General features: G+C 44.5%; 3 protein-coding genes across 6 annotated transcripts in view; 2 read left to right on the forward strand and 1 right to left on the reverse strand.

Annotated features, from left to right (window-relative positions):
• The window catches only part of CASS4 (Cas scaffold protein family member 4), a 38,292-nt gene extending 29,043 nt beyond the window's left edge, over positions 1 to 9,249 (forward strand). For both annotated transcript variants that reach the window (XM_046678184.1, XM_046678185.1), the window contains exons 4-7: positions 538 to 618; positions 2,067 to 3,377; positions 5,075 to 5,152; positions 8,003 to 9,249. In XM_046678184.1, coding sequence (XP_046534140.1) covers positions 538 to 618; positions 2,067 to 3,377; positions 5,075 to 5,152; positions 8,003 to 8,413 — 1,881 coding nt within the window. In that variant the 3' untranslated portion in view covers positions 8,414 to 9,249. The remainder of the gene's footprint in view (positions 1 to 537; positions 619 to 2,066; positions 3,378 to 5,074; positions 5,153 to 8,002) is intronic.
• A 7,024-nt stretch (positions 9,250 to 16,273) lies between these two features.
• The window catches only part of RTF2 (replication termination factor 2), a 39,524-nt gene continuing 30,596 nt past the window's right edge, over positions 16,274 to 25,201 (forward strand). For 2 of the 3 annotated variants that reach the window (XM_046678823.1, XM_046678825.1), the window contains exons 1-5: positions 17,479 to 17,508; positions 18,591 to 18,719; positions 19,523 to 19,617; positions 20,317 to 20,410; positions 23,737 to 23,876. In XM_046678823.1, coding sequence (XP_046534779.1) covers positions 17,494 to 17,508; positions 18,591 to 18,719; positions 19,523 to 19,617; positions 20,317 to 20,410; positions 23,737 to 23,876 — 473 coding nt within the window. In that variant the 5' untranslated portion in view covers positions 17,479 to 17,493. Of the gene's footprint in view, positions 16,420 to 17,478; positions 17,509 to 18,590; positions 18,720 to 19,522; positions 19,618 to 20,316; positions 20,411 to 23,736; positions 23,877 to 25,201 lie in introns of those variants that run through there. The other variant, XM_046678826.1, reaches the window with a different exon arrangement.
• Positions 21,901 to 25,201, reverse strand: part of LOC124248590 (beta-1,3-galactosyl-O-glycosyl-glycoprotein beta-1,6-N-acetylglucosaminyltransferase 7-like) — a 24,292-nt gene continuing 20,991 nt past the window's right edge. The window contains exon 5 of the mRNA XM_046678822.1: positions 21,901 to 22,063. The gene's annotated coding sequence lies outside the window, so the exon portion shown is untranslated. The remainder of the gene's footprint in view (positions 22,064 to 25,201) is intronic.

The raw sequence follows: 25,201 nt of genomic DNA on the forward strand, positions 1-25,201 counted from the left end.
ATTGCTGTACCAAAAAATGCTAATTAGCGGTACTGGCTCTATGTCTTTTGCTGGTTACTGGCTGTGTATGTGTCATTTGGCTCAGCGTCTAGAAGCTAGTAGGCACTCAGTGAATATGGGCAGGATGAATACATGAGTTATAAGCACAGGAAATTTCTAGTGAGAAAAAAGAAACAAGAAAGACAAAAGACGTGTTCAGTCCCAATCTCATTTATTCTTCTTTAATTCAATCTTAAGGTTAATTTACAGAAGGAAATGAACTACTCTTCTTAACTCAGGCAACTGCCCTTAATTTTCTCTGTAGTTTGTCCCCACCTCTGGGTGAGAAGTCACCTTTCCACAGCACAGAGTCGATTGTTAAAAATGTACCCCGTGCAGCACGGAAACTTCCACTATAAGAGCATCGTGACTAAAAGCCCCAAAATCTTCTGTGATTTGTGTTTCTATTTGAAAAAAATACTAGAGTGGGAGAGTTTGTGGTGTGCAGCCATCAGGAAGGGAAAATCCAAGTTGTCCTCTTTTGTGGTCTTTCCCCAGGAGCCAGAGAAACAGCAGGTGTATGACATACCCGCCAGCCCCCAAAAGGCAGTACTCGGTGCCCCAGCCGGCCAACCAGGCGTGAGTATGACGAGGTGTTGAGGTTCGATGCCGTGAAGACCTGAACACCCTCTGGGAAATTCTCTTCACTTGGTCAGAATTAGGAATGCAAACTCCTCATAGCAGAACTTGTTTCATTTGAGACAAAATCCCTAAGTGCCGTGGTGTTTAGGAACAAGACTAGCTAGTGGTTTGGACAGGTCCTTTAACTTCTCCATGCCTCAGTTTCTTCTCACGGACTCACTGTGAGTATCGCGATTGTTACTGCACGAAGGGCGTGATCTGCTCGCCACGAGACAAAAGCCAATTGTCAAGAGGCAAGATAGTGGCAGAGAAAGGGCATTTTATTTTAGCTTGCTAGGAAGAGGGAAGATGGCCGACTAATGTCCAAAAGAACCATTTTAAGGGGGCACAGAAATTTGAAGCAGTTATAAAGGCCAGTGGGTTATAGAGGAGAGGGTTAGGAATGTTGACCCTCTGGTGTGACAGACTGGGAGTCGCCACGCCAGACCTTCCAGTTTTCATTGATGATGGCTGCCAGCATAGACTCTCGGTGTGGGGGTCATCACATTAGGAACACAAAAGAATGAAGTTATCATCTTATCGCAGCTGGGAGGTACATGCACAAGCAGGAGTCATAAAATCTACAGAACAGGTGGATCTCCTGGAGGCTGCAAATCCAGCTGGGTTAGTCAGTCAGAGGTCACTCAAAGTTACAACACGGTCTCTTTTCTACAATATGGCTTCCCTTATGTCAACTTTGTGTTGAGCCAGTTTCACAATGGTCCCCGCGAAGGACCCCGTACAGTGCCTGGCACAGAGCAAGAGCTCAGCAGTCCTTAGGTAAATGCTGCTTCTTGTTCTACACCCCGCGACATGTTGTGTTAAAGTCCATTTTCCTGTGTGTAAGGGAGGTGCCATAACTTGAAATCTGTAGTGCATGCTTATCATTGGATTCTGACACGTATATACAATAAATACACCTATGTCCAAGGTCATTAGGAAAGATCTTACAAAAGAAGTGGCATTGCAGGAGTGTCCTGAGGGGTGCAGAGGAGTTTGTTAGATGGAAAGGAAAGAGTTGGAAAAGTATTCAGAGCAGAGGGACCAGTTTGGGTAACATTCAATATGGTGGCACGAGTGAGCACTCTGAGCTCAGGGAAAGGTAAACAGCCCAGGTGGCTGGACCTACAAGGAGGGGAGTGACAGGCATGGTGGGGAGGCCTGGTGGAAGTGGGAAAAAAGGAGGCTCTAAAGGAGAGTGGAACCGGACCGTGAAGGGCCTTGAGTGATAACAACAATGGGGAACCCCTGAAGAAGCTTGAGCAGGGAAATGAAGATCAGATTTTTAAGAAGCACAGTGCCTGGCCCTCACTAGGTCCTCAGTATAATACACATTTGTCATATAAGTTGCTCACACCCTCTTTTTATTGTTACTAAACTGGGCGACTTTGTGTGGCTCTTCACAGGGCCAGAGTGTTCCCCTGACATCAACAATTGCCTTGAGGAGAGGCGGCTACAACACGTTACCGAGCCCTCAGAAATCAGAATGGATTTATGACACTCCAGTGTCTCCAGAAAAAGCCAATATAAGGAATGTATCTCTAACCAGCTTTGTGGAAGAATCGGAGTGCCACGCTCTCCCCAGGTACATGTCCAGTTTTCAAAGTCCTCTGAATAGCAGAGAAAGATCCCTCACTCCACACCTGCATAAAAATGCGCCCATGCAGAAAAAACTCAGCCTTCCAGAAATACGTTCTTATAGCTTTCCAGCCCCACGGGACACATTCCCTTTGGATGAGGCTGTCAGCTATAAGGTTCCTTCAAGCTTTCTGATTCCTCGAGTGGAACAGCAGAATACCAGGCCAAACATTTACGACATCCCTAAAGCCATGCCAAGTGTCCCTCAGGCTGGGAAAGAGCCGAGAAAAGCCGATGGGGCTTCAGAGAATTCCATGGACCATAATTCCTCGTGGTTCTCCAGACGGGCCACATCGCTATCTCCTGAATCAGACAGATTATCCATTTCCAGTTCTGACAGCAGAGCCAGCGTCATTTCTTCATGCTCCTCCACATCCACCGACTCTTCTTCTGGCTCCTTCTCGGAGGAGGCAGTAAAGGAACTCTCCTTGGACCTGGACTTGGCCAAAGAGACAGTAACAGCTCTGCAGCACAAGGTGGCCAGTTCTGTTGCAGGCCTGATGCTCTTCGTAAGTAGGAAGTGGAGGTTCAGAGACTATCTGGAGGCCAACATCGATGCAATCCGCAGGGCTGCCAACCACATAGAAGAATCTTTGAGAGAATTTCTGGATTTTGCCTGCAGAGTCTGTGGAATCGCATGTAACCTCACCGACAGCAACCTTGAGGCCAGAATTAAGGATCAGCTACAGACCATCTCCAACTCCTACCACATCCTGCTTGAAACAAAGGAGAGCCTGGACAGCTGCGACTGGCCCCTGGAAGTCCTTGTGACTGACACAGCCCAAAACAGCCTGGATGACCTTGAGAGATTTGTCATGGTGGCGCGGCTGGTTCCAGAAGACATCAAGAGGTTTGCTTCCATTGTCATTGCCAATGCGAGACTCCTTTTCAAGCAGAATTGTGGAAAGGTAGAGACTGTACAATTGACACCAAATGCAGAATTTAAGCTTGCAAAATGCATCCAGCTGCCCCAAAGGGAAAGAGAATCATACCAAAGGAGTGCTCCTTCTAACGAGGAAAGGGAAAGTGAACGCTCCCCTGAACTATTAAAGAAAAACAGGACAAATGTCTGTGAACAGGTGAGTTCAGAGTTCCAAGCGGTATAATAGAAGGGGGGCTTTCAATTTTTATCTGGAGTGGTCTCCGATAACTTTGATGCTGAGAATCTTTCAGTGGTTCTATAAGCTTTTGGGAGACATTGGTTCCTTTTTCCAGAAAATAAAATTTGTGAAAGTAAAGCTCTAGATGAAGTCTTATTAAGAAGTAAGATAAAGGGGGCTGGCCCCGTGGCCGAGTGGTTGGGTTCGCGTGCTCCACTGCGGGCGGCCCAGTGTTTCGTTGGTTTGGGTCCTGGGCGCAGACATGGCGCTGCTCATCGAGCCACGCTGGGGCGGCGTCCCACGTGCCACAGCTGGAGGGACCCACAACGAGGAATATACAACTGTGTGCTGGGGAGCTTGGGAGAGAAAGAGGAAAAAAATAAAAAATAAAATCTTTAAAAATAAAAAAAAAAAAAAAAGAAGAAGAAGTAAGATAAGGACCAGCCCCGTGGCCAAGCGGTTAACTTCACGTGCTCGGCTTCAGCGGCCCAGGGTTTCGCAGGTTCGGATCCTGGGCGCAGACATGGCACCTCTCATCAGGCCATGCTGAGGCGGCGTCCCACACAGCAAAAGTAGAAGGACCACAACTAAAATATACAACTAGGTACGGGGGGATTTGAGGGAGAAAAAGCAATAAAAAGAAGAAAGCGAAGAAGAAGATTGGCAACAGTTGTTAGCTCAGGTGCCAATCTTTAAGAAAGAAGTAAGATAAATATTTTAATATTAAGGCAGATAGGGTGTCTTCTGGAAATTCTGAGGTTTCAGGTTTACCTTCTTTTTTAAGATTTCTTATTTTTCCCTTTTCTCCCAAAGCCCCCCAGTACATAGTTGTATATTTTAGTTGTGGGTCCTTCTAGTTGTGGCATGTGGGATGCCACCTCAGCATGGCCTGATGAGCGGTGCCATGTCCGCACCCGGATTCAAACTGGTGAAACCCTGGGCCGCCGAAGCAGAGCCCGCGAACTTAACCACTCGGCCATGGGGCCAGCCGGCCCCCTCAGGTTTACCTTTGATACGAGAATTAGAAAGGATTTTGAAAACCTTTTGAAATCTGTCCTTTGAGCAAATTTTTAAATTCCACCATCAAACTTCCTTGCATCTTTGAAAGTTATAAATTTGGTTATTGTCAGTGTGTTTCTTAGAAACGGAAGAGGAAGTGTAAACAGCCTTCCAAATTGTGTGTCATCTTCACAGCCTCCAGACTCTAGTTCCTCTCAGAAAGACTTTGCCACTTGAGTTCAGACACCATAGAAAGAACTTTTAGTTCAAGGATTGTGAGTCTCAAGGGGTGTAGCGGGTAACATGGCGGCTGGGTTGAGGAGACAATTTGGTGCCTTCAGCCCCCGTCTTGGTATCCTGCTGAAATGCCTAGTGGTGGAAGAGCTTTAAAACATCCTACAGAAGTTAGAAATTTGGATATTTTTCATTTCCTAATTTAAAAATATATATAGAATTTTTTTAAAAACAACTTTGTGTCATTATGTTAGACCATGTTGGTAGGCAAAATTCAACACTTGGGGTACAAAAGTCTCCTTTGTTGAAAATAGGCCTCAGTAGGCAGAACCATCAACAAAAATATAAAGAGGAGTGCTCAAGTTTTCAAGTGGCCTTAAACAGCTATATGGTAGTATAAAACCCTTTCAAGTGGGTAAATCTGAAGGGCTTTTATTTTTCAGAAGTTGCCTAACCTAGAAGAGAAGGAAAAACCCATCTTGGAAGAAAGGTTGGATGAAAAGAAAGACTTAGAAACACAGGTAAGCATATGCTCACTCTCCAATACTTCTGATTCATACGTTTCATCCCTAGAGACGTTTCCCCCTGTGAATAATTCAACATTATGGCCATGACCCACACGGGAGGAGATTTGGGTTTTGTGATGGTTTTTCCTTTTTCACAGTAGCAGGAACCCTGGAAATGAGCAAGTTCAGTGCAGCCCAGGATGTGGAATGTGGTCCTTTATGCATCATGAGACAGCTGTAGTCGCTCTCTAAGTTTATCCTGGCTGGCACCGACACGGCGTTAAAGAGCACCGACTCACGTTCCTTTTCACCTTCTCTTTTAATGTCTCTGATTACAACAGGAAGACCATCTGAGTTTCGGGCTTGTGTATCTTCAACATCTCTTTGACGCTTGATGTTCTTCCTTTTTTTCTTTTTTTAAATCAAAGATGTTATCATTGTGCTTATTTTTATTGGTTACCTCCTATCGGTGGCAAATGACAGAAGTTTTCCATTTACCAATTTTAAAAATTTCCCTTCAGTTAATATAAGTAAAAACAGTGGATCCACTTAAAGACAAAAATTAAGCAAGTTGAAGTCAAGAAGAAGACAGAAAGGTGGGGCCGGCCCCGTGGCCGAGTGGTTAAGTTCATGCGCTCTGCTTCGGTGGCCAGGGGTTTTGCCGGTTTGGATCCTGAACCCAGACATGGCACCACTCGTCAGGCCACATTGAGGTGGTGTCCCATATGCCACAACTAGAAGGACCCACAACTAAAATATACAACTACATGCTGGGGGGATTTGGGGAGAAAAAGCAGAAAAGAAAAAAAAAGACAGAAAGGGCATAACTTGCGATGGTGTTTTTTTGAATAACTGAAGCCTGGGAAACAGTGAACCAGTTCAACTCCCTGGCTGGTAGGAATGGGTGAGGGAGGGACAGAGATGTTCAATGATGTGGACAAGATCATCTGCTTTCTTGGCGGCAAACTAGGAGAAGAACCCAGGCTTCCTAATGCTCAGGTCCTCAAACCCCAAACTTTGAGTCTGCCAGATTGATGAAAGTCATGCTGTTCTGTTCAACGTGAAGCACACCTTGGACAAGCGGTTCTCAAACTTAACAGAATATCACAGTCTTCCATAGGGTTTGAGAAAACGCACAGGGCTGGGCCCCACTCCCAGAGTTCCCGGCTCAGTAGGTCTTGGGTGGTACCCAAGAATTTTCTTTTCTAACAGGTTCCAGGTGATGCTGATGTTACTGGTTCAAGGACCACACTTGGAAAACCACTTCTTTAGACAGACAGTGCTTCTCAGTGGGGCGGGAAGCACCACCGACCTGTGGGCGGACAGTCCTCCCCTGTGTGGGATGGATTGTTCAGGATCCCTAGCCTCCTGCGCACTGGCTGCCTGCAGGGCTCCCTGGTCAATATGACAACCAAAAATATCTCCACACCTCTCCAGTCTCCCAGAATGAGAATCACAGGACATTTTTCATTTGCCTACAGTTAAGACTTTCAAGCGAAGATGCCAATACTCCAATGTCTAGATCGTTGCTTCTCGTTATTTCCAGCCTCTGCTGCATTCTTCTCATGCTCCCTACCCCCAGAAAGAACATCTCCACCAACACCCCAATCTTTTCTTCACTTTACCTGTCTATCTTAGTCCATTTGTGCTGCTATAACAAAGTCCCATGGACTGGGTGGCTTATAAAGAGTAGAGATTTACTTCTCACAGGTCTGGAGACTAGAAGTCCAAGATGGGGATGCCAGCGTGGTCCGATTCTGGTGAGGACTCTTCCAGATTGCAGACTGCCAACTTCTCATTGTGTCCTCACACAGCAGAGAGCAGAGAGAGGAAGCCATCTCTTTCATGACTCCTATAAGGACACTAATCCCGTTCATGGGGGCCCCATCCACATGACCTCATCTAATCCTAATCAGCTCCCAAAGGCCCCGCCTCCTAATACTTTCACAATGGGCAGTAGAGTTTCAACATATGAATTTGGGGGACAGGTCAGATCATTACACTGTCTGAGTGCATCTGGGCTGGGAATTTTGAGATCACAGTTAGAGGAAAGAGTCCACAGTTTCCTGGGGGGAAAGAATGAGAGTTTCAGAGGTAGCTGACTTGGCCTAGAGTTCCAGACCTTTACTTTGCTCATTGAATGACCCTAGACAGCCTCTTCTGTTCAGGAAGCTTCAGTTTCCTCAGCTATAAGCTAACAAAGGTGCTTTTGTTCATTACCTAGAGTGTTGCCACTAAGTTACATGCTGGGAATCCTTCAGTTGTGTATAGGCTTTGGGGGGACATTGGTTCCATGTTCCAGGAAATAAAATTCATGAAAGTAAAATATTAGATGAAACCTTATTAGCAAGTAAGATAAATATTTCAATATAAGGCAGATAGATGAGAAAATTCGGATTTCTTCTGGAAATTTTTGGGGTTCAGGTTTACTTCTGATACTGGAATTAGAAAGGATTTTTAAAATCTATTCTTTGAGTAAATTTTTTAATATGACCATCAAGTTTTCCTGCATTCTTTTAAGCTATAAGTTAAGTCATTGTCAATGTGTTTCTTAGAATGGGTTTCTAATGGTTTGTGGATAGAATTGAATAAGATTTTATATACATATAATATGTAAGATTGTATATACAGTGCAATATATAAGATTTTATACATATATAAATACTATAATCTATATATAACAGTGCTGTGAAAACATTAATGTTAATTTGTTAGGCAAAGTTTATACTGTGGGGCTTCCCAAACTGAACTGTACTTTTTTCTTATAAACAGTCTAGCAAATTGAGCAAAAACAGAAAAAGGGGAACAACCACAGTCTGTTGATCGAATCTATCTCTTATCTGTTGTTTTCTTCCCCTTCTCTAGAATCCTAGCTGCCTTGTCCCCCGATCTTTGAGTCAGCAGACGCCTGAGAAGAAAATCCACCTTTCTGAACATTGCCGCCTCTATTTTGGGGCGCTTGTCAAAGCCATCGGTGTATTTACCAGAAGCCTCAGCAACAGCCAGCCCCCAGAGATCTTCATCACACAGAGCAAGCTGATTATCATGGTGGGGCAGAAGCTGGTGGACACGCTGTGCAAGGAGACCCATGAGAGGGACGTGCGCAACGAGATCCTCTGTGGCAGCAGCCACCTTTGCAGCCTGCTCAAGAACCTCGCGCTGGCCACCAAGCACGCCGTGCTCAAGTACCCAAGCCCTGCAGCCCTGGGGCAGCTCCAGGCCGAGGCTGAGAAGCTGGAGCAACACACACGGCAATTCAGAGGGACGTTGGAATGAGCCTCCTCCCTCCCTCCTTCTCGCCGTTAACCTCTTAGCTTCAGCTTCACATCCACAACCTATACGAATCTGTCCTATGGGAGAAGCCAGCCTGGAGATACACCAATGAGCAGAAACAGCCACGGAGTGCCAAAGCCAGTATTACAAGTGGCTAGGCAACCCCAGGACATTGACTTATCCCAGAGAGAGTCAGGTCCTTGCTAAGTTTTTTAGCATCTCATGAAGGGTCAGTGTATGCAGTGACATACAAACCAATTTTTATATTGGTTAAATGTGTGTCTGTTTTAAACTCATTCATTCAATGCTTATTTCTTGGGCACCTAGTGTATGTCAAATTCTAGGTGCTGGGTTTATAGCAGTGAATCGAATAGCAGAGGCCATGCCCTCAGAGCCTTACAATCTAGAGGTGAAACAGACAACAAAGTGATGGCGGGATACATAACATTTACACTGTATCAGGGACTAGAGAGAAAATAAAGTTGGAGAACAGGAGGAGACTTATTTTCTTCCAAATGATTAATTTCTGTTGCATCCGTTAGAAAATGTGAGAAGTTTTTCATTTGGATTGAATTAATTCTGTGAGATTGGTACAAATTATGTATCTGCATCTTATACCAAAAATATGTATTTGTTTGCTATTTTTATCTCAAGTGAGTTCAAGATATATGCTATGTTTATAACATAACATGTTCTGTTGGGTTCCCTATTAATTTATTTTGTATGTTATAGATTCTGTGTTGATAAATTCAATATGCTCAATTAGAAAAGGTTTATACCTCAACAGTCTCAAATCTGCTACCGTTTATAATGTTATGTAATAGAATCATGAACTGAAACATCCTTTGCAGCATCCTTTCTTTAGAAAAGCATTCAGGCACCAAAGCAAAGCCTCCAATGTTTCCTTTCGTTATTCAAATGCTTCTCCCCAAAGTGTGCAGGCAGATGCAATAGAGGCCAAGTTCTCACGTGCCAGGCGAGGCTAGCAGGGGAAAAGCAAAGCCATCACTCGTGGTGGTACAGCCAGGAAGTGTGGTGCAGACAGGCCACCCATCCCCGGGCACAGATCTGAAAGTGTGCAGAGCTCCCCTTGGGTCAAAATGCCTCCTCTTCCTCTCCTTGCAGCTGGGCCTTCAGCTCCTGTTGCTATGGTTACATCATCCCTACTTCACTTCCAGTGAAGGTCCATGTCTTCTACATGCATCTCAGCCACTAAACACCTTTGCAGCCTGGAAACAGCATCTCCAGGCTGGAAGTCACCTGAAATGGTACCAGGGCCGCTTCTTGTCTGCTGCTCTGCACTTGGTAGGCACTTTTAAATTGTTGACTCCTAGAAGACTGGTTATTTTCACTGAGTTAGTCTCAGGGTTCCTAAAAAACAATCCCATCTTGGTGAGGCTGGCTTCTCCACACTGGAACAGAGAGATCCACAGTCTTTGACCAGCTGTGATCTGTATCAGTTAGGACTCCTTCTGTTACAAGGGACTAAAAACAATATCCAATCTGTCTTAAGCAATAAAGGAAATTTATTGACTCAGGTCACTTAAAATAATCCAGGGTCATGGGGCCAGCCTAGTGGCACAGCGGTTAAATTCGCACGTTCTGCTTCGGCGGCCCAGGGTTCTCCGGTTCAGATCCCGGGTGCGGACATGGCACCGCTTGGCAAGCCATGCTGTGGTGGGCGTCCCACATGTGAAGTAGAGGAAGATGGGCATGGATGTTAGCTCAGGGCTAATCTTCCTCAAAAAATAAAAATAAAAAACATAATCCAGGGTCAGACTGGCTTCAAGGCTGGCTAGTTTTGGGCGCTCTGACAGTATCATCAAAGCCCTGTTTCTTAGTCCCACTTCTCTGAGTTAACTCTCATGATGGCAAGGTGGCTGTCCCAGGTTATGTCCTTCTTGGTTTGTGTCCCAAAGAGAAGAAAGAGACTTGATTCTGCTTGGACTAGCTTAAATTAACTGCCTGCCCCTGAAAGCTCCATGATGAGTGAAGCATGTAATACCCAAGTTGGCTTAGACCTGAAATTCATCCCTACACACACACACACACACACACACACACATACTCCCGTGTATTCTGAGAGCAGTGAAGGGATGGCTCTGTCAAGAACTGTGAAGTGTCTGAGATTTTCCCCTACTTCAAATTAACAAGTTAGCCTGACACAGTCTCATGGATGCTGAGAGAAGATATGACGTTCTGGGGTCAGAGACTATGTTCAGGGTCCCAAGACCACCCCCGGGTCTAATGATCCATTGGGAGGATTCACAGGACTCAGCATATGGTCATACTGATGGCCATTATCTGTTACAGTGAAAGGATCCGGCAAAGGGAAAGGCACGTGGGGTGAAGTGAAAGGAAACCAGGCTCAAGAGTCCTCCCCCCGAGGGCACAGAGGACACCCTGAATTCCCCAACAGTGAGTGGTGACAACACACATGAAACATTGGCAGCCAGAGCTCACAAGAGCCTCACACTCAGAGTTTTTATTGAGGCTGTTGACATAGGCACCCTCTGCATGGCACGTACCAGAATTCCAGACTCTCAGAAGGAAAGCAGGTGTTCAGCATGAATCACACTGTTTGCACAAACAGTTTGGGCTCACTGAGCCATTCTTATCAACTCCGGGGATGCTGGGAACCCTCCCCAAAGCCAAGTTCCTGTACAACAACGGCAGGCCAGCCTTGCAAGCAGGGCTCTCCAAGGGTACTAGTCGGGTCTGCCATGTCAAGTCTTCGGCACAGGGACAAAGGCCTTTTCCTACAGCATCACGAGCAGCTTACGCTTCATCTGCACATCACTTCCACACGCCGCCCGAGTCCAAGGGGCAGCGCAAAGGTGGGTGCACGTGATGCTGTGCACGCAATAGGTTTGTGTCACAGCCAAAGATCCCTGAGCATAGGAAGCCCAGTCTTTCGTAATGGGCTCTGAGCACACCAGACCGAGCTTTGCCTCAAAGGGAAGCGTTATCGTTGTGACGCTGGACAGCAAACAGACCTGCTCTTCTGCTCTAGAGGGAGACATTATCTCTATTTTCCAAGGGCGTTTGCTACAAACATCCTCGAAAAGACAACCCAGAACAAAATGCCGTCAATGCCTCTGCTTAGACATGCAGAAATGCAGAAACCCCTGGAGGACCGGGTCCCAACAGCAGCCCCTAGCAGAGTCAGCAATGTTGTTGGGAGAAGGAGCGGTTCTGCACTTTACTCCAGTGGGCAAATTATTTTCTACCCAACAGTAATAATAACAGCAGCAGCACATATCTATTAAGTGATTATTACATTCCAGACATGGGTTTTTTTTTTTTTAAAGATTTTATTTTTTCCTTTTTCTCCCCAAAGCCCCCCGGTACACAGTTGTATATTCTTCGTTGTGGGTCCTTCTAGTTGTGGTATGTGGGACGCTGCCTCAGCGTGGTTTGATGAGCAGTGCCATGTCCACACTCAGGATTCAAACCAACGAAACACTGGGCTGCCTGCAGCGGAGTGCACGAACTCAACCACTCGGCCATGGGGCCAGCCCCCCAGACATGGTTTTAATACTTTAGACATTTGAACTCAGTTAGTCTTTCATAAGTGACATAACCTTTAATAGGTAATGAACAGGTCCCTATTGATTTCAGAACACCATATATATATATATATATATATGTAAATAAATAGATGTTAATATGTATGGACATCTGTCTATATACCTATATATATTTTCTTCGAGATGAGTTCAAAGCAAGGATCTTTGTTGAAAAAGTACAGAACCATTGGGTTTAAAATAATGAAAACTGCTGCTCTTAGCTAAATGTGTTTCCTTCCTTTTTTTGAAAGAGAGCAGTTATGGGATGACTTTCCACTGACTGATTCCATAGGATAAGCACTGCTGAAAAAAATTTTAAAGGAAGAACAAAATCACATTTTTTAGCTTTTGGAACTTTTGCTAAATATTTTTCTTTAATGCTCAGAATTCTGTACTGGTTCCTCTCAAGGAAGGAAGAGGAAACGGTAGGTGGTATGGTGGTGGTGGTAGTGGTAGCAACCTGACCTCAATTAAGTTAAATTTCATCAGGAGGATGGAAGCGGTGAGGAGCCTCGTTAAGAGATCTTCCAGTGTGACAAGCACAGGGCAGCCACGGTTCTGGTTTGGTGGCAACTATTTATTTTTTTTGAGAAACCACCACATTGTTTTTCACTGTGGCTGCTTTTTTTTTTTTTTGAGGGGGGTGAGGAAGATGGGCCCTGAGCTAACATCTATGCCAATCTTCCTCTATTTTGCACGTGGGATGCTGCCACAGCATGGCTTGATCAGCAGTGTGTAGCTCTGTGCCTGGGATGCAAACCTGCAAACCCTGGGCCACCAAAGCAGAGTGCGTGAACCTAACCACTACACCACTGGGCTGGCCCCTGCAACTATTTTTTTAATAAAACATCTTTTAAAATTTTATGTTCTCCCCAAGTATGCACCCAGGTCTCCAAAAGCTGCCTGTTTGCAAAAGTGGCCCATTTGTGTAAGCTGTTTGCTAAGGTCCTTTTCCTTTCATTCATCCATTTAACAAGTATTTATTGAGCACCTCATCTTTGCCCAGGCCTCTGCTGGTCACTAGAGACTCTGCAGGGACAACGGAAGGCTCTGCATCAGGTGGCTGTCACTGGAACCAGCGGAGGGGGGACCTAGGCCAAGGGCCAGGGTGAGGGTGAGGTGAGTGAGGCGCTCTCCTTGGATGCAAAATGTCAGAGGGCTCCCCAAAAACTTAGTAATCAAATTATATTTTGATGCAATATTTTAAATCAAAATCAATGCAAAAAATCCGTGAACAAGACATCAAAATTTAAATTTATAACATGTTGGTGGTGGTGATAAGTGCAATGAAGAAATTACACCAAGGTAGGAGGTAGTATGCCAGAGGAAGGGTGCTCTTTTAAACAGAGAGGTCAGCAAACATGGCTCTGAGGAGAGGGCCCAGAAGCAGAGGGCTGAATCACTCAAGGGAGCCAGCCTGGCAAACTCTGGGAAAAGTGTTCCTGAAGAGGGAACAGCAAGACAAGAGCCCAGAAGTGGTCGTGCACCGGGAGCCCTCGAGGGCGAGGAGGATGGCCAGCGCGGCGGGAGCCCTGGAGCCAAGTGAGGCAAAGAAAAGTGGCCAAGATGAGCTGGGGTGTGGCGAGGGGCCAGTTCACGTGAGACCTTGAATGCTTCTGTGACATTTTAAGTGCTTCCCTAAAACTGCAAATTAAAAGTTATTTTTTGTCTTGAGTTATCTCAGTAATCACCTCAATTTTCCACTTGGTTTTATTTTAATGCTCTTTGCGACATCCTCCTAAGTGCAACCTTAAATGGTAGGTGTGAAGTTCTGAAAGAATCCTCACACGTAGTTTTTTATCCTTTCACGCTAACTCTTAAAATGGGTTACTCTGCGTGTCGGCGTTTTCCAGACAGAATTTTACAGTGCAGCTATGGACGAGCACACAGCCAGAGCTAACAGGAAATCCAACCCTCAACCGTTTAGAAGTCTGAAGTATTTGGGAACTATTGTAACAGGCCGTAGAAACAATTAAAGTCCTGGTTCTTAGCTGGAGCCTCAGGGCGCTGTGAACAAAACACATGCACTTATAAGCTGTAGCAAAATTTCCCATGTACTAAAGGATATTTTTCCGGGGAATAAGTCCAAAGTTTTCATCAAATTCTCCAACAGCTCCAATGATCCCAAAAAGGTTGAGAAATCCTGGCTTTGCTAGAAGGTGAGGGTTTTCTCTTTCATGATTTCATTTGTCTCCCACCCTGCAAGTCCACAGCTTGACTAGGGGAAAGGTGTCACAAGGATCCTTCTAAGGGAATATCATTTATTAGTTCGTTCAACAAAGGCAGTGGAAAGAAGCAGCAGATAAGGGCACCTGTTTCCCAGTGTGGGTGGGAGAACAGAATGGCCGAAATTAAGTAAAGCGCTGAATATAGGGCCTGACACGCAGCCAGCTCTCAACACAAATGAGCTGCTATTGATGATAATAAACCATACAGAAATTTTAGTGTGTACAGTCTGTAGCACAGAGCAGCCCAGAGACCAATATTCTAAAAGAGGAAACCAAGGAGGAAGAGAAAAAAAAAATCCAGCTGCCTGAGCTTCAACGCTCGCACAGCTGGCACCGCTGGGTGTCAGCAGCAGCTTTGAGGGGTGGGGGGAGTGAGGTTAAAGAACATGGTGTTTGTACTTAGATGGGCCTCATCTGAGAAAGTCCCTCAGCTTCTACTCACCTGCTGTGTGCCCCTGACCCAAAACACCTCGTATGTCTGCGTCCCGGGTGTGTCATGCCTCCAAACCTCCCAGTGTATAGTCATGGTTTAATAGACAGCAGCTATTTTTATTTTTTCTTCCCCAAGTGAACTTGGTGAGGGGCAGGTTTACTTGCCAGAAAAGAGCACGGGTTTGAGAGTCTATCTAAAGATCCTTAGGTTTTTGCCGTTCTGGATCTGATTTTCTGCAGAGAAAACTAATCTTGGAAACATTCTCAGCTCTCACTTACTGGCTCTGTGACCTTGGACAAGTCGTTTGATCTTTCTAGCTTCTGTTTCCTCACCTGTAAATGGGATTCTTATCAGTCTTAGGGTCTGCCAAAACTGGGCTCGTCTGGCCTCTCTGAATGAGTCTGCGCTTTCTTTTGGTTTATCCAGGAAATTAATATCCAGTGTGCCAAAGACTCCTCCAGGCACTGAAGGTGCAATGGAGAATAAAACAAAGTCCCTACCCTCACAGAGGTTACAATTCTTGTGACTGGCCTAAAAAATCATAAGCCAATGAGAGACCAACTGATTAAAGGGTTTACATATTCCTTAATTCCCATTAATTGCAGTAACAGATAACCCAATCTTACAGCCCTTCAAGTTTTCCTATCCACAAATTTTCTGTTCCCACATGGGAATATTTTCAGCTTTTTATGATTCCTTTTGGTCAACAGGGTAACGTCCAACCACAAAGGTCCACCTTGCTTGCAGTAGATAGGCCGTCCCCTAATATTTATAACAATTAAGGAAACAAACGGAGAGACACTCAAGAGCATGACAGCAAATAGTCATGGATTCAGCAGGGCTTTTGCAACAGACTTGTGTTCTCATTATAGACGCAGTACAGCCTGTCTCTTGGAAAAGGCATGGAAACATCAGTGTACCTTTTATATCTGCGTCTGTTTTTGCTTGTCTGCTTTTTAAGAAATAAAAAATTTTAGCTTGGGCTTCAGGAGGCTGTGAATGAAATACACACATGTACAAACTACGCAATATTTCAAATACATACAATGTACCTGGCAGTATCAGGAAGTTTCAGGCCTTAGACAGAGACACTTACTCCTCCAATATCTCCTTTAACATCCTTCACAGGATTTGTTGTTGAGCGCTTAGGTCACAGTCAGCGCTCAATAAAAAGGTATGCTCTCCTTTAAACACATAAACCTTAACTGAAATAACAGATCCCATTGATACGCATCATTAATTGCATTAGTAAAACACAGCTCCTTCCCTCGACGCGTTCCCAGGCTCGGGAACGCAGACCCACAGTGACACAGGCTGGGTGGTGGCACGGTGCCCAGGTCAGTGGGCGCTCCTGAGTCACCCCTGCCCGCGCCGCCCCGGCTCCCCGCCCTCCGAGCGTGAGAGAGCTATTGCGATCGCGCAGCAGAAATGCAGCGCCGCCGGAAACAGGAAGGGACCGGCCGCAGCCACGCAGACCCGGCAACGCTCCGCAGCCCACGTCGCACGCGAGGCCCAGCTCGCGCTCTGGGGCCACGCCCAGCGCTAAGTGACGCTTTCCATGGCAACCGAGGCTTGGCAACCGCCCCGCCCCGCTGCGTCGCGGCGGGCGTGCTGCGTCACCGCGGCGCGCCGGAAGTGACCCGCGCAGTCGCCGGGGACCCCGGAAGTGACTGTTGTGGGTGGTTGCTGTTGACTGACTCCTGGCCTGCGATGGGTTGCGACGGGGGAACAATCCCCAAGAGGCACGAACTGGTGAAGGGGCCGAAGAAGGTTGAGAAGGTCAGCCACGTGGGCCGGGTGGGGACTGGGGGTGGTGAGACCCCTAGGGAGCGAGGGGAGGTGGGGCGGGGGGAGCCAGCGGGGTTCCAGACACAGCTGCGCTCATTCATCCCATTCCGGGAACTGAAAATTAACAACAAACGTTAATAACGGACCTTTATTGGGTGCTTGCTGTTGCCATTCACCCGGCAGTACGCTTAATGTGGGGTATCTCCTGTAATTCCCACAACAGCCCTGTTAGGACGTACTGTCATTCTCCTCGCTTTTCAGACATGGAAATTGAGTATCAAGAGGAGAAAGTTGCATAATTACTAAGTGGCAGAGCCAGGATTTGAAGCCTAGGTGCCATTAGTAACAGTGATCCAAATGGCCGCTGTTTATTGAACTTTGTGTACACTAACCTGATTTTCTCAGGGAAGTCTTCCCAAACGTTCCCTTACCGCCATGAGATCAGGTCCTTCTCTTGAAAACTCTCTTACCACCCTGTGCGCTGCTCATGGTTGATTAATGTCGGTCTCAGGGGATGGTAAGCTCCTGGTGGTAGAAGCTAGCCTTTTCCCGCCTCTACAACTGGCACAGTTCCTGGCACAGTAAATTTAGTGAATAATCCCTAATTATCACAGGTAATTGAGCAAATTATGTGTAAGAATTTTCATGCTAATGGCAAGGAAATTGAGTCAGTAACATGACGAAGATCATACAACTGGTCGGTAAATGAAGCCAGGATTCCCATCTCTTTATTCAGGACTTCAAAGTTAGCACTAGCAGTTACTTTTTAATAATAGAAGCATGCAAAGCACCTAATACAGTGCCTGGCACACATCGGTGCTCCCTATATTCTCCATTCAGCAACCAGAGAATTCTTTTTAAAAGGTAATCCCGTATATCACTACTGTATTTAAAACACGCCAGAGGCTTCCCTTCATATTTGAAATAAAATCCCATAAGGCCCTGTGTGACCTGATCCCCTGCGTCTTTTTCCACCTCATTTTCTGCTCCTCTCCAGCTCTTGCATTTTGTTCCCGTTACAAAGGCCTTTTTCCTCTACCTGGAGTATAATTTCCTCAACCTGATATGTTCTTCACTGAGGTATTTGTGTCATTTGTTTCTTTACTGCAATTCAGTTCTTAAATGTCCAGTGTAGCTGAAATACACCTTACTTCCAGTCATCTCCGTCCTCTTCTGCCGCTTTACCTTTCTTTACAGTGCTTATCACTATATTTATTTATTGTCTGTCACTCTCCTATTGTGGACAGGGACCTTGTATGTCTTACCTCTGTATCCCCTACAATGTGTCTGCCACACAACAGACACCCAGTAAATGTGTTGAGTGCCAGAATGGTTGAACACCCACATGGATGGACTGTGCCCTCTAACCATATCTCCATCTGCATAGACTCATGCTGGATAGTTGGCACTCAGGAGAGCTTTTGCCAAAGAAGTATTTGGCTCAGTTTTGTTAACTTGTGGCCAGGGCTGAAGAGGAGTAGCTTAATGAAAGGCTTGGCAAGAAACAGGTGTCAGAAGGGGCTAGAAATGAAGAAAGGATGATTGGAAACAACCAGAGTGCTCAGTAGGATGGACTTTTGACATCCTCATTTATTCAACAAATCCTTACGAAGAGCTTAGCATATACACCCTTCTAGGCCCGGGGGGTACAGCAGTGAACAGAGTCCAGCCCTGTGGAGCTTGCATTTCAAATAGATATATAACAATTTAATATTTGTTGATTACTCATATGATGTGTTTGGTCTGGCCCAAAATTGCTCTGATTTAAGACCTTACCCTGAAAAGAAGAGAGACCTGGGAAAAAATGTTTTCAGGAGTTTTTTCAAGGGACCAATTTTTAAATCCCTGAGTAAGAAGTAATTTATCACTTTTCTCCTTGTCCCCAACTCTCCCAAGTGTTTTTTGAATCGGTAAAGGACTGTGGGGGAAGCCGGAGGGGGCTCCAGAAGGGAGGTCCTGGACTTGCTGAATGTGGCTTTTTGAATCGGCAAAAGATGCAGTAGGTCAACTTCACTGGGGGCGGGTCTCTCTCGGGGCTCTACTGCAGTGTGAATTTTGATAAAAGCTGTTTAAGCTGCCAAAGTGTGGCTCTCGGATCTGGGGAGTGGATAAAATAACAATTGCCGAGTGTGGGTTTTGTTTTGGTTGGTTTGAAATAACAGGTAGCGATTAAAAGCCTGGTCTCTAGAGCCAGCCTGCTGGCTTCTTATCCCAGCTCCTTCGTCTGCTTGCTCAGTGACCTTGGACATGCAGCCTCACCTCTTGGTGCCTCAGTTTCCTCCACAACAAAGGTACAAATACTAAGTCATAGGGTTTTTGTGAGGGCTAAAAGATTAAGTCACAGAAACTGCTTAGCGCGGCACCCGGCACACCATAAATGCTTAAGCAATTGTTGCTAGAAAAATTAAATTTAAGGGAATTTCTCCTTATTTTGTCCTTTTCTCTTCCTCTTTTTTCCCAGATGTGCCATCCTGGTCCATTGTTCAGGTTTGGCATTTTAGGGGGAAAGCATGGGACATGTTATATTATATAGGCAAAAGTATCATTTGTGGGCTATGGAAGCTCTTACATCTGGATTTTCATAGCGTGGGCAAGGATTTGGTATGCTCCCTAAAGAACAGTTTGCAAAAAGCACTTGTGTTAAATTGGTGATTTTATAAGGAATGATATAGCCTTTGTACTGAACTTAAAAAAAAAATGCCTATCTTCTCAATTCTTAGTGCTTAAAGTCTGCTAAAACTTTGGAGCTTTTCCCGTTGTTAGAAATTAGCCTATACTGCTTGTTTTTTCTGTATGGCTTCCTAGCTTGCTGTTAAGATATAAATATTAATGTTTAAATGTAGTTTGCATAAGCAATTTAGTAATTTGATGTAAACTGTTTCATTGTGGTGTCATGTTTAGAGGGGACTTTATTTGACATAGTATTGATTACTTTGACGTTTTAAATCCCAGGTTCGTGTGTCACTGTCTTTGATTTAGAAAACAAAAATTGTCACAGTGTGCTATTACTGAATAAGCCTTTATGTGAAAGAACTGTGGACCATATGTTTTTCAGAGGTGAAAATTAATTGAAAGGATTTTTTTCTTTTCTTAGGTTGACAAAGATGCTGAATTAGTGGCCCAATGGAACTATTGTACTCTAAGTCAAGAAATATTAAGGCGACCAATAGTTGCTTGTGAACTTGGCAGGTATGGTTCCTTTACGTAAGATGACTTTTTATTAAATGATTTTAAAAAGAATTATAATGTGTAAATGCAGTTCTCGATTCACCATATGTGAATTTTCTCAAATTTGTGAAGCCTGGGTTATCATCCTCTGTCTCTGAATGTAGATCTGCACTTTCCGATTCAGTTGGGTGTATTTAATCACGGGTCGAAAACTCAGGGGCCAATAGGAGCTAAGTTGTAAACGTAAATGCATGAAGGAACCCTGTGGGCAGTAGGAAATGGTAGGGACTGGGGGAAACTGGAGAGTTCATATCCTGTCTAAAGGGGTAGCTGCTGCTCACTTCTAGCCAGTTGTTGCAGTTCAAGAACGTGGGCCTGGTGATTCTGAACTTGTGTGTGTGTGTGCGTGCACGCACATGTGTTTTTCAAGAAAAGTTGAAAATGTGTACTTTTGAATTATATTTCCCAATTTTTAAAATCCTTGTTCAGGTCCCATTCAGCCCTCAGACTGCCAGTTTGCAGTCCTTGATTTAAACTAGTTTGTTTCTTTCTTTGCTCTGGAAGTAGTTGAGATAGGATTAAATTTACTGTTTTAGTAATGCAGGACATTTCTGTTATCAAAAGTAAATGACTTTGGATTGTGCTCGCTCTAGTCTTCCTCCTCCATGTGAAGGTCGATTGCTGCCAGAAAGTTTTGACTGGTCCTTCTTGTTGTTGCAGACTTTACAACAAAGACGCCGTCATTGAGTTTCTGCTGGACAAATCTTCTGAAAAGGCTCTTGGGAAGGCAGCCTCTCACATTAAAAGCATCAAGGTGAGACAGGCGATTCTGAAATGCTCCAAGGGTCTCCGTGGTTAAGGTTCATTTTATAGACTTTTTGTGCATTGTAGACCGAGCTCAGAAATTTGGAATTCCAGTGCCATGTAGCTGCCTGACAAAGGTGTGATTTGGGGCAGCTGCTCAAAGTTCAAGCCAGAAGTTCCCACACCTGTGCTTCCTGCATTATAAATCTGTTGATTTCACACGTGTGAAAGAGGGGCTAGCCCCGTGGCCGAGTGGTTAAGTTCCCACGCCCTGCTTCGGGAGTCCAGGGTTTCGCTGGTTCGGATCCTGGATGCAGATATGGCACCACTCTCAAGGCCATGTTGAGGCGGCATGCCACCACTAGAAGGACCCACAACTAGAAAAAATATACAACTATATACTGGGGGGGCTTTAGGGAGAAAAAGGAAAAATAAAATCTTTAACAAAAAAAGTGTGAAAGAGCTTTGAAAACTCTTAATGTGCTGTGTAAGTATTGGGAGGCATTATTTATTTTTTTAAATTTACTTTGTAAAATTTTTTATTTATTTAAATTTTGAGGAAGATTAGCCCTGAGCTAACATCCTCCACCAATCCTCCTCTCTTTGCTGAGGAAGATTATCCCTGAGCTAACATCTGTGCCCGTCTTCCTCTATTTTATACGTGGGATGCCTGCCACAGCATGGCTTGAGGAGAGGTATATAGGTCTGTATCCAGGATCCGAACAGTGAACCCAGGCCACTGCAGCAGAGCGTGTGAATTTAACCCCTATGCCACTGGACCCGGCCCCAGGAGACATTATTTTTGTAGTTAAAACTCAGCTACTTACTTGTTAATTTGGAAGACACTTGTATAGAATTAGAGAATTTTATAGGTAGATTACTATTAAACCATTGTGGTCATCGCCTGCTGATTATAGTTCTTTGATAAAAGTGTAAAAAGTTTTTTAATAAAGGAAGTTAGTTGAGAGGACAAAATCTTTCAAATCTGGTTAATGGGAGAAGAATTAGAAAAGTAGTGAAGAATTTGGGGACCATCAAGCTTGTCAAACACTTCATCTCACAGGTGAGAACACTCGCGTAAATGACTCACTGAGGCCACACGGCTGGGTCATGAGCTGCTTGACCCGGAACCAGAGCCCAGGACTCCTGGTCTAAGGCTTTGGGGTTTTTCTTTCCTTTTTATTATTTGTATTATTTTCTTTTTTATTTATTATTAAGTTTTTTGTTTGAATTCCTGGGTAATTATAGGAGACATTTCAGGCGAACTGGTAATTCTGAAATGCAGCTAATGGTAGTGCTGTAGAAGTGACCGTCATCTTTTACTTTGGGAAGAGAATTTGCTCCTGAAAACCCATGGTAGCATAATTATCTTACCTCACAAGTGTGATTATCATTGAAATTAATTTATATAATTCTATACTAAAAACAATATTCAGTGTATGTGCTTGAACTTTTAATTTTAATGCAAAAAAACTTGCAAGAGGTTGCAACTGTAAAGACAAAAGGACTGAAAGTAACGCAAATGTAGATGATCATTGCTGTCAGTGATTAGTCCACAAATGCTCTGAGCTGAGAACTCGAGACACATGCCAGCTGTCAGCGGGGAAGCTGACGGTGTGCATGGTGGCTTTCCTTTCGAGGCACTCAGCTGCTCTCCAGAATTCTGAAATCAGAATGATGGGGTTAAATGTGAAGAAATGCAGCAAATGCTAAAAGAGGGCTAAGTCGAACTCCTTGTGAAGTTGAATTTTTTTTTTAAATTGGCACCTGCGCTAATAGCTGTTGCCAATCTTTTTTTTTCCCTTTTTCTCCTTCTCCCCAAAGCTCCTCATTGTATATTCTAGTTGTATATTCTAGTTGTGAGTTCTAGTTGTGAGTTCCTCTGGTTGTGCTATGTGGGATGCTGCCTCAGCGTGACCTGACGAGCAGTGTCATGTCCATGCCCAGGATCCGAACTGGCGAAACCCTGGGCTGCTGAAGCGGAGCACGTGAACTTTAACCACTCGGCCACGGGACTGGCCCCAGGAAGTTGAGTTTTTATAAACCTGAATGGCCAGATCTTGGAATATGTTAGTATTCTGTGGCTAATAGTTTGCCTTGGACTCATTAGGCTGTGGCCTCACAGATTTTACTGTCTATTCAACTATTAAATAAACACAGATGGTTGATAATATGAAGCAGCCTCCGTGAGGATTCATCAGCAGGTAAAGAAGGCATTCCTGGGGGCCGACCCTGTGGCTGAGTGGTTAAGTTCGTGCGCTCCGCTTCAGCATCCCGGAATTCACTGGTTCGGATTCTGGGTGTGGACCCACAGACCGCTGGTAAAGTTGTGCTGTGATGGCATCCCACATAGAAGAACTAGAATGACCTAGAAGCAGGATATACAGCTATGTCCTGGGCCTTTGGGTAGGGGAAAAAACCACGAGGAAGATTGATAACAGATGTTAGCTCAGGGCCAATCTTCAAAAAGAAACCAAACAGCTTAAGCAATTAATGAGTTTATTTAAAAAAGAAAAAAAGCAAGCATTCCTTTCTGGATGGAATTAGTACAAAGCTTTCTCTTAGTGGAGTAATGTTTTTTTGATGTCAGAAGTTACTTTTCCTTATATAGTAAAATGTTTGCAAAATGGAAATTAATTTATTTACTGGTCAGTGTATTTTCAAAATCTTGTTCCTATCACAATTTATTTTTAATTTTATATCCGTATTAATTGATGGCCAAAGGAAAGTAGCTGGGAACTAGAGATTTGGATAGGAAGGTACTAGAATAGCAATCTTTGTCGATTTGGGTGGTTACTAAGGCTAAGGATTATCCATTTATCAGATGAATTCTTTTTTTTTTTTATGATTGGCACCTGAGCTAACAGCTATTACCAATCATTTTTTTTCTTTCTGCTTTTTTCTCCCCAAATTCCCCCAGTACATAGTTGTATATTTTAGTTGTGGGTCCTTCTAGTTGTAGCATGTGGGATGCTGCCTCAGCATGGCCTCACGAGCGGCGCCATATCTGTGCCCAGGGTCCGAACCGGTGAAACCTTGGGCTGCCAAAGCGGAGCGTGCGAACTTAACCACTCGGCCACAGGGCCAGCCCCGACATATATGCTTTTTTGTTTGTTTGTTTTGTGAAGAAGATTGGCCCCGAGCTAACATCTGTGCCACTCTTCCTCTGTTTTGTATATGGGATACCTCCATGGCATGGTTTGATGAGCAGTGTGTAGGTCCACGCCTGGGATCCAAACCCACCAACCCAGGGCCACAGAAGCAGAGTGTACAAACTTAACCACGGTGCCACCAGGCCGGCCCTTGAATTCTTAAAATATTGATGTTTTTTCACAGAATGTGACAGAACTAAGGCTTTCTGATAATCCCGCCTGGGAAGGAGATAAAGGAAACACCAAAGGTGACAAACACGATGACCTCCAGCGGGCACGATTCATCTGCCCTGTTGTGGGCTTGGAGATGAATGGCCGACACAGGTCAGTAGTGGATGTGGAATCTGGTGAAATGATGCTAGTATTGTTGGGATTTGTGCCCTAGCTTGTAATCACATGCGCTTCTGTAAGATACGCTTTGGTATGGGTAGTGTCTTAGAGGCTGCTCCTCGCCAGACCACATTCATTCCCTTTTTGTACTCTGGCATTGAAGGCCACCCAACTTTGTTGTCTGTGGCCTTCTGTTCTTGAGTGTTCTGTAGTTTCTTGAGAACCTCAAGTAAAGAGGGACTTAAAAATTTCTCATGTGACACTTATGAGACAAGTTGAGTTATTTGATCTTTTCCTATGGGAAAGAAAGCAAAGGACAAATGTTTTCCATCAGACAAAGCCTATTTCCTTATAATTGCCAGAAACTATGCAACAGAAAACAATGGTACAGAGTGGGTGGTCTGTCACTCAGCAAATGGTCCAGCTGATAATGATAACTTGCTTTTGATTTGTAGCTAACAAATGCTCTGGCTAGGGCACCAGAAATTTTAGGTTGAAATTTATATGGCAAATGTAAGTGACCTGTATATTTTTCCCCTTAAAAAAATACGAATGTTGAATGGGTTAGTAGGTACCTTTTTATAGGATGTCTTGCTAAGCAAAAGCTTTAAACCCTTTTCACACCATTAGAAGTATCTTTAATAGACTGTCCTCTAGAAACTTCCATCTGACATACCACATGTTGAAAGGTAGCATTTTTTTTTTTTTACTATTTTCAATTCAAGAAAGTGGGGGGAAAAGCATCTCAAGTAAGTAAGAACTTTGAGCAGTAAACAACCACATTTACTCTGGGCGCTCTGGCACATTTGTACACACTCATTTAACAGACATATCTGTGCGGTGTGTGGCACACTACACCAGAGAGACGAAGCACAGGCTCTCCAGTGGAATAACTGTGGCCTTGTGGATTTGGAGAGAAGTAAAATTTAAGGCCCAAGGACTGTGTGCTTTTAAAGATTATACTCTTCAAATAGTGTGAATGTAAGTCATTTAGGCCTCTCTCTCAAAGTTCACCATTTAGTGGTACCTATGTGAGGTGAAGGATATGTTCATTGGCTTGATGGTGATGATCATTTCACAGTGTATAGGTCTGTCAAATTATCAAGTTGTACACCTTAAGTACATACACTTCCGATTTGTCAGTTAGACCTCAATAAAGCTGAGAAAACAAAAGTAAATAAAAATGAAAAGCTAGGGGGCTGGCCCCGTGGCAGAGGGGTTAAGTTCGCGAGCTCCGCTGCAGGCGGCCCAGTGTTTCATTGGTTCGAATCCCGGGCGCGGACATGGCACTGCTCATCAAACCACGCTGAGGCAGCGTC

Source organism: Equus quagga, chromosome 12, assembly GCF_021613505.1.
Source record: "Equus quagga isolate Etosha38 chromosome 12, UCLA_HA_Equagga_1.0, whole genome shotgun sequence".
In the NCBI taxonomy this organism is placed as follows: Eukaryota; Metazoa; Chordata; class Mammalia; order Perissodactyla; family Equidae; genus Equus; species Equus quagga.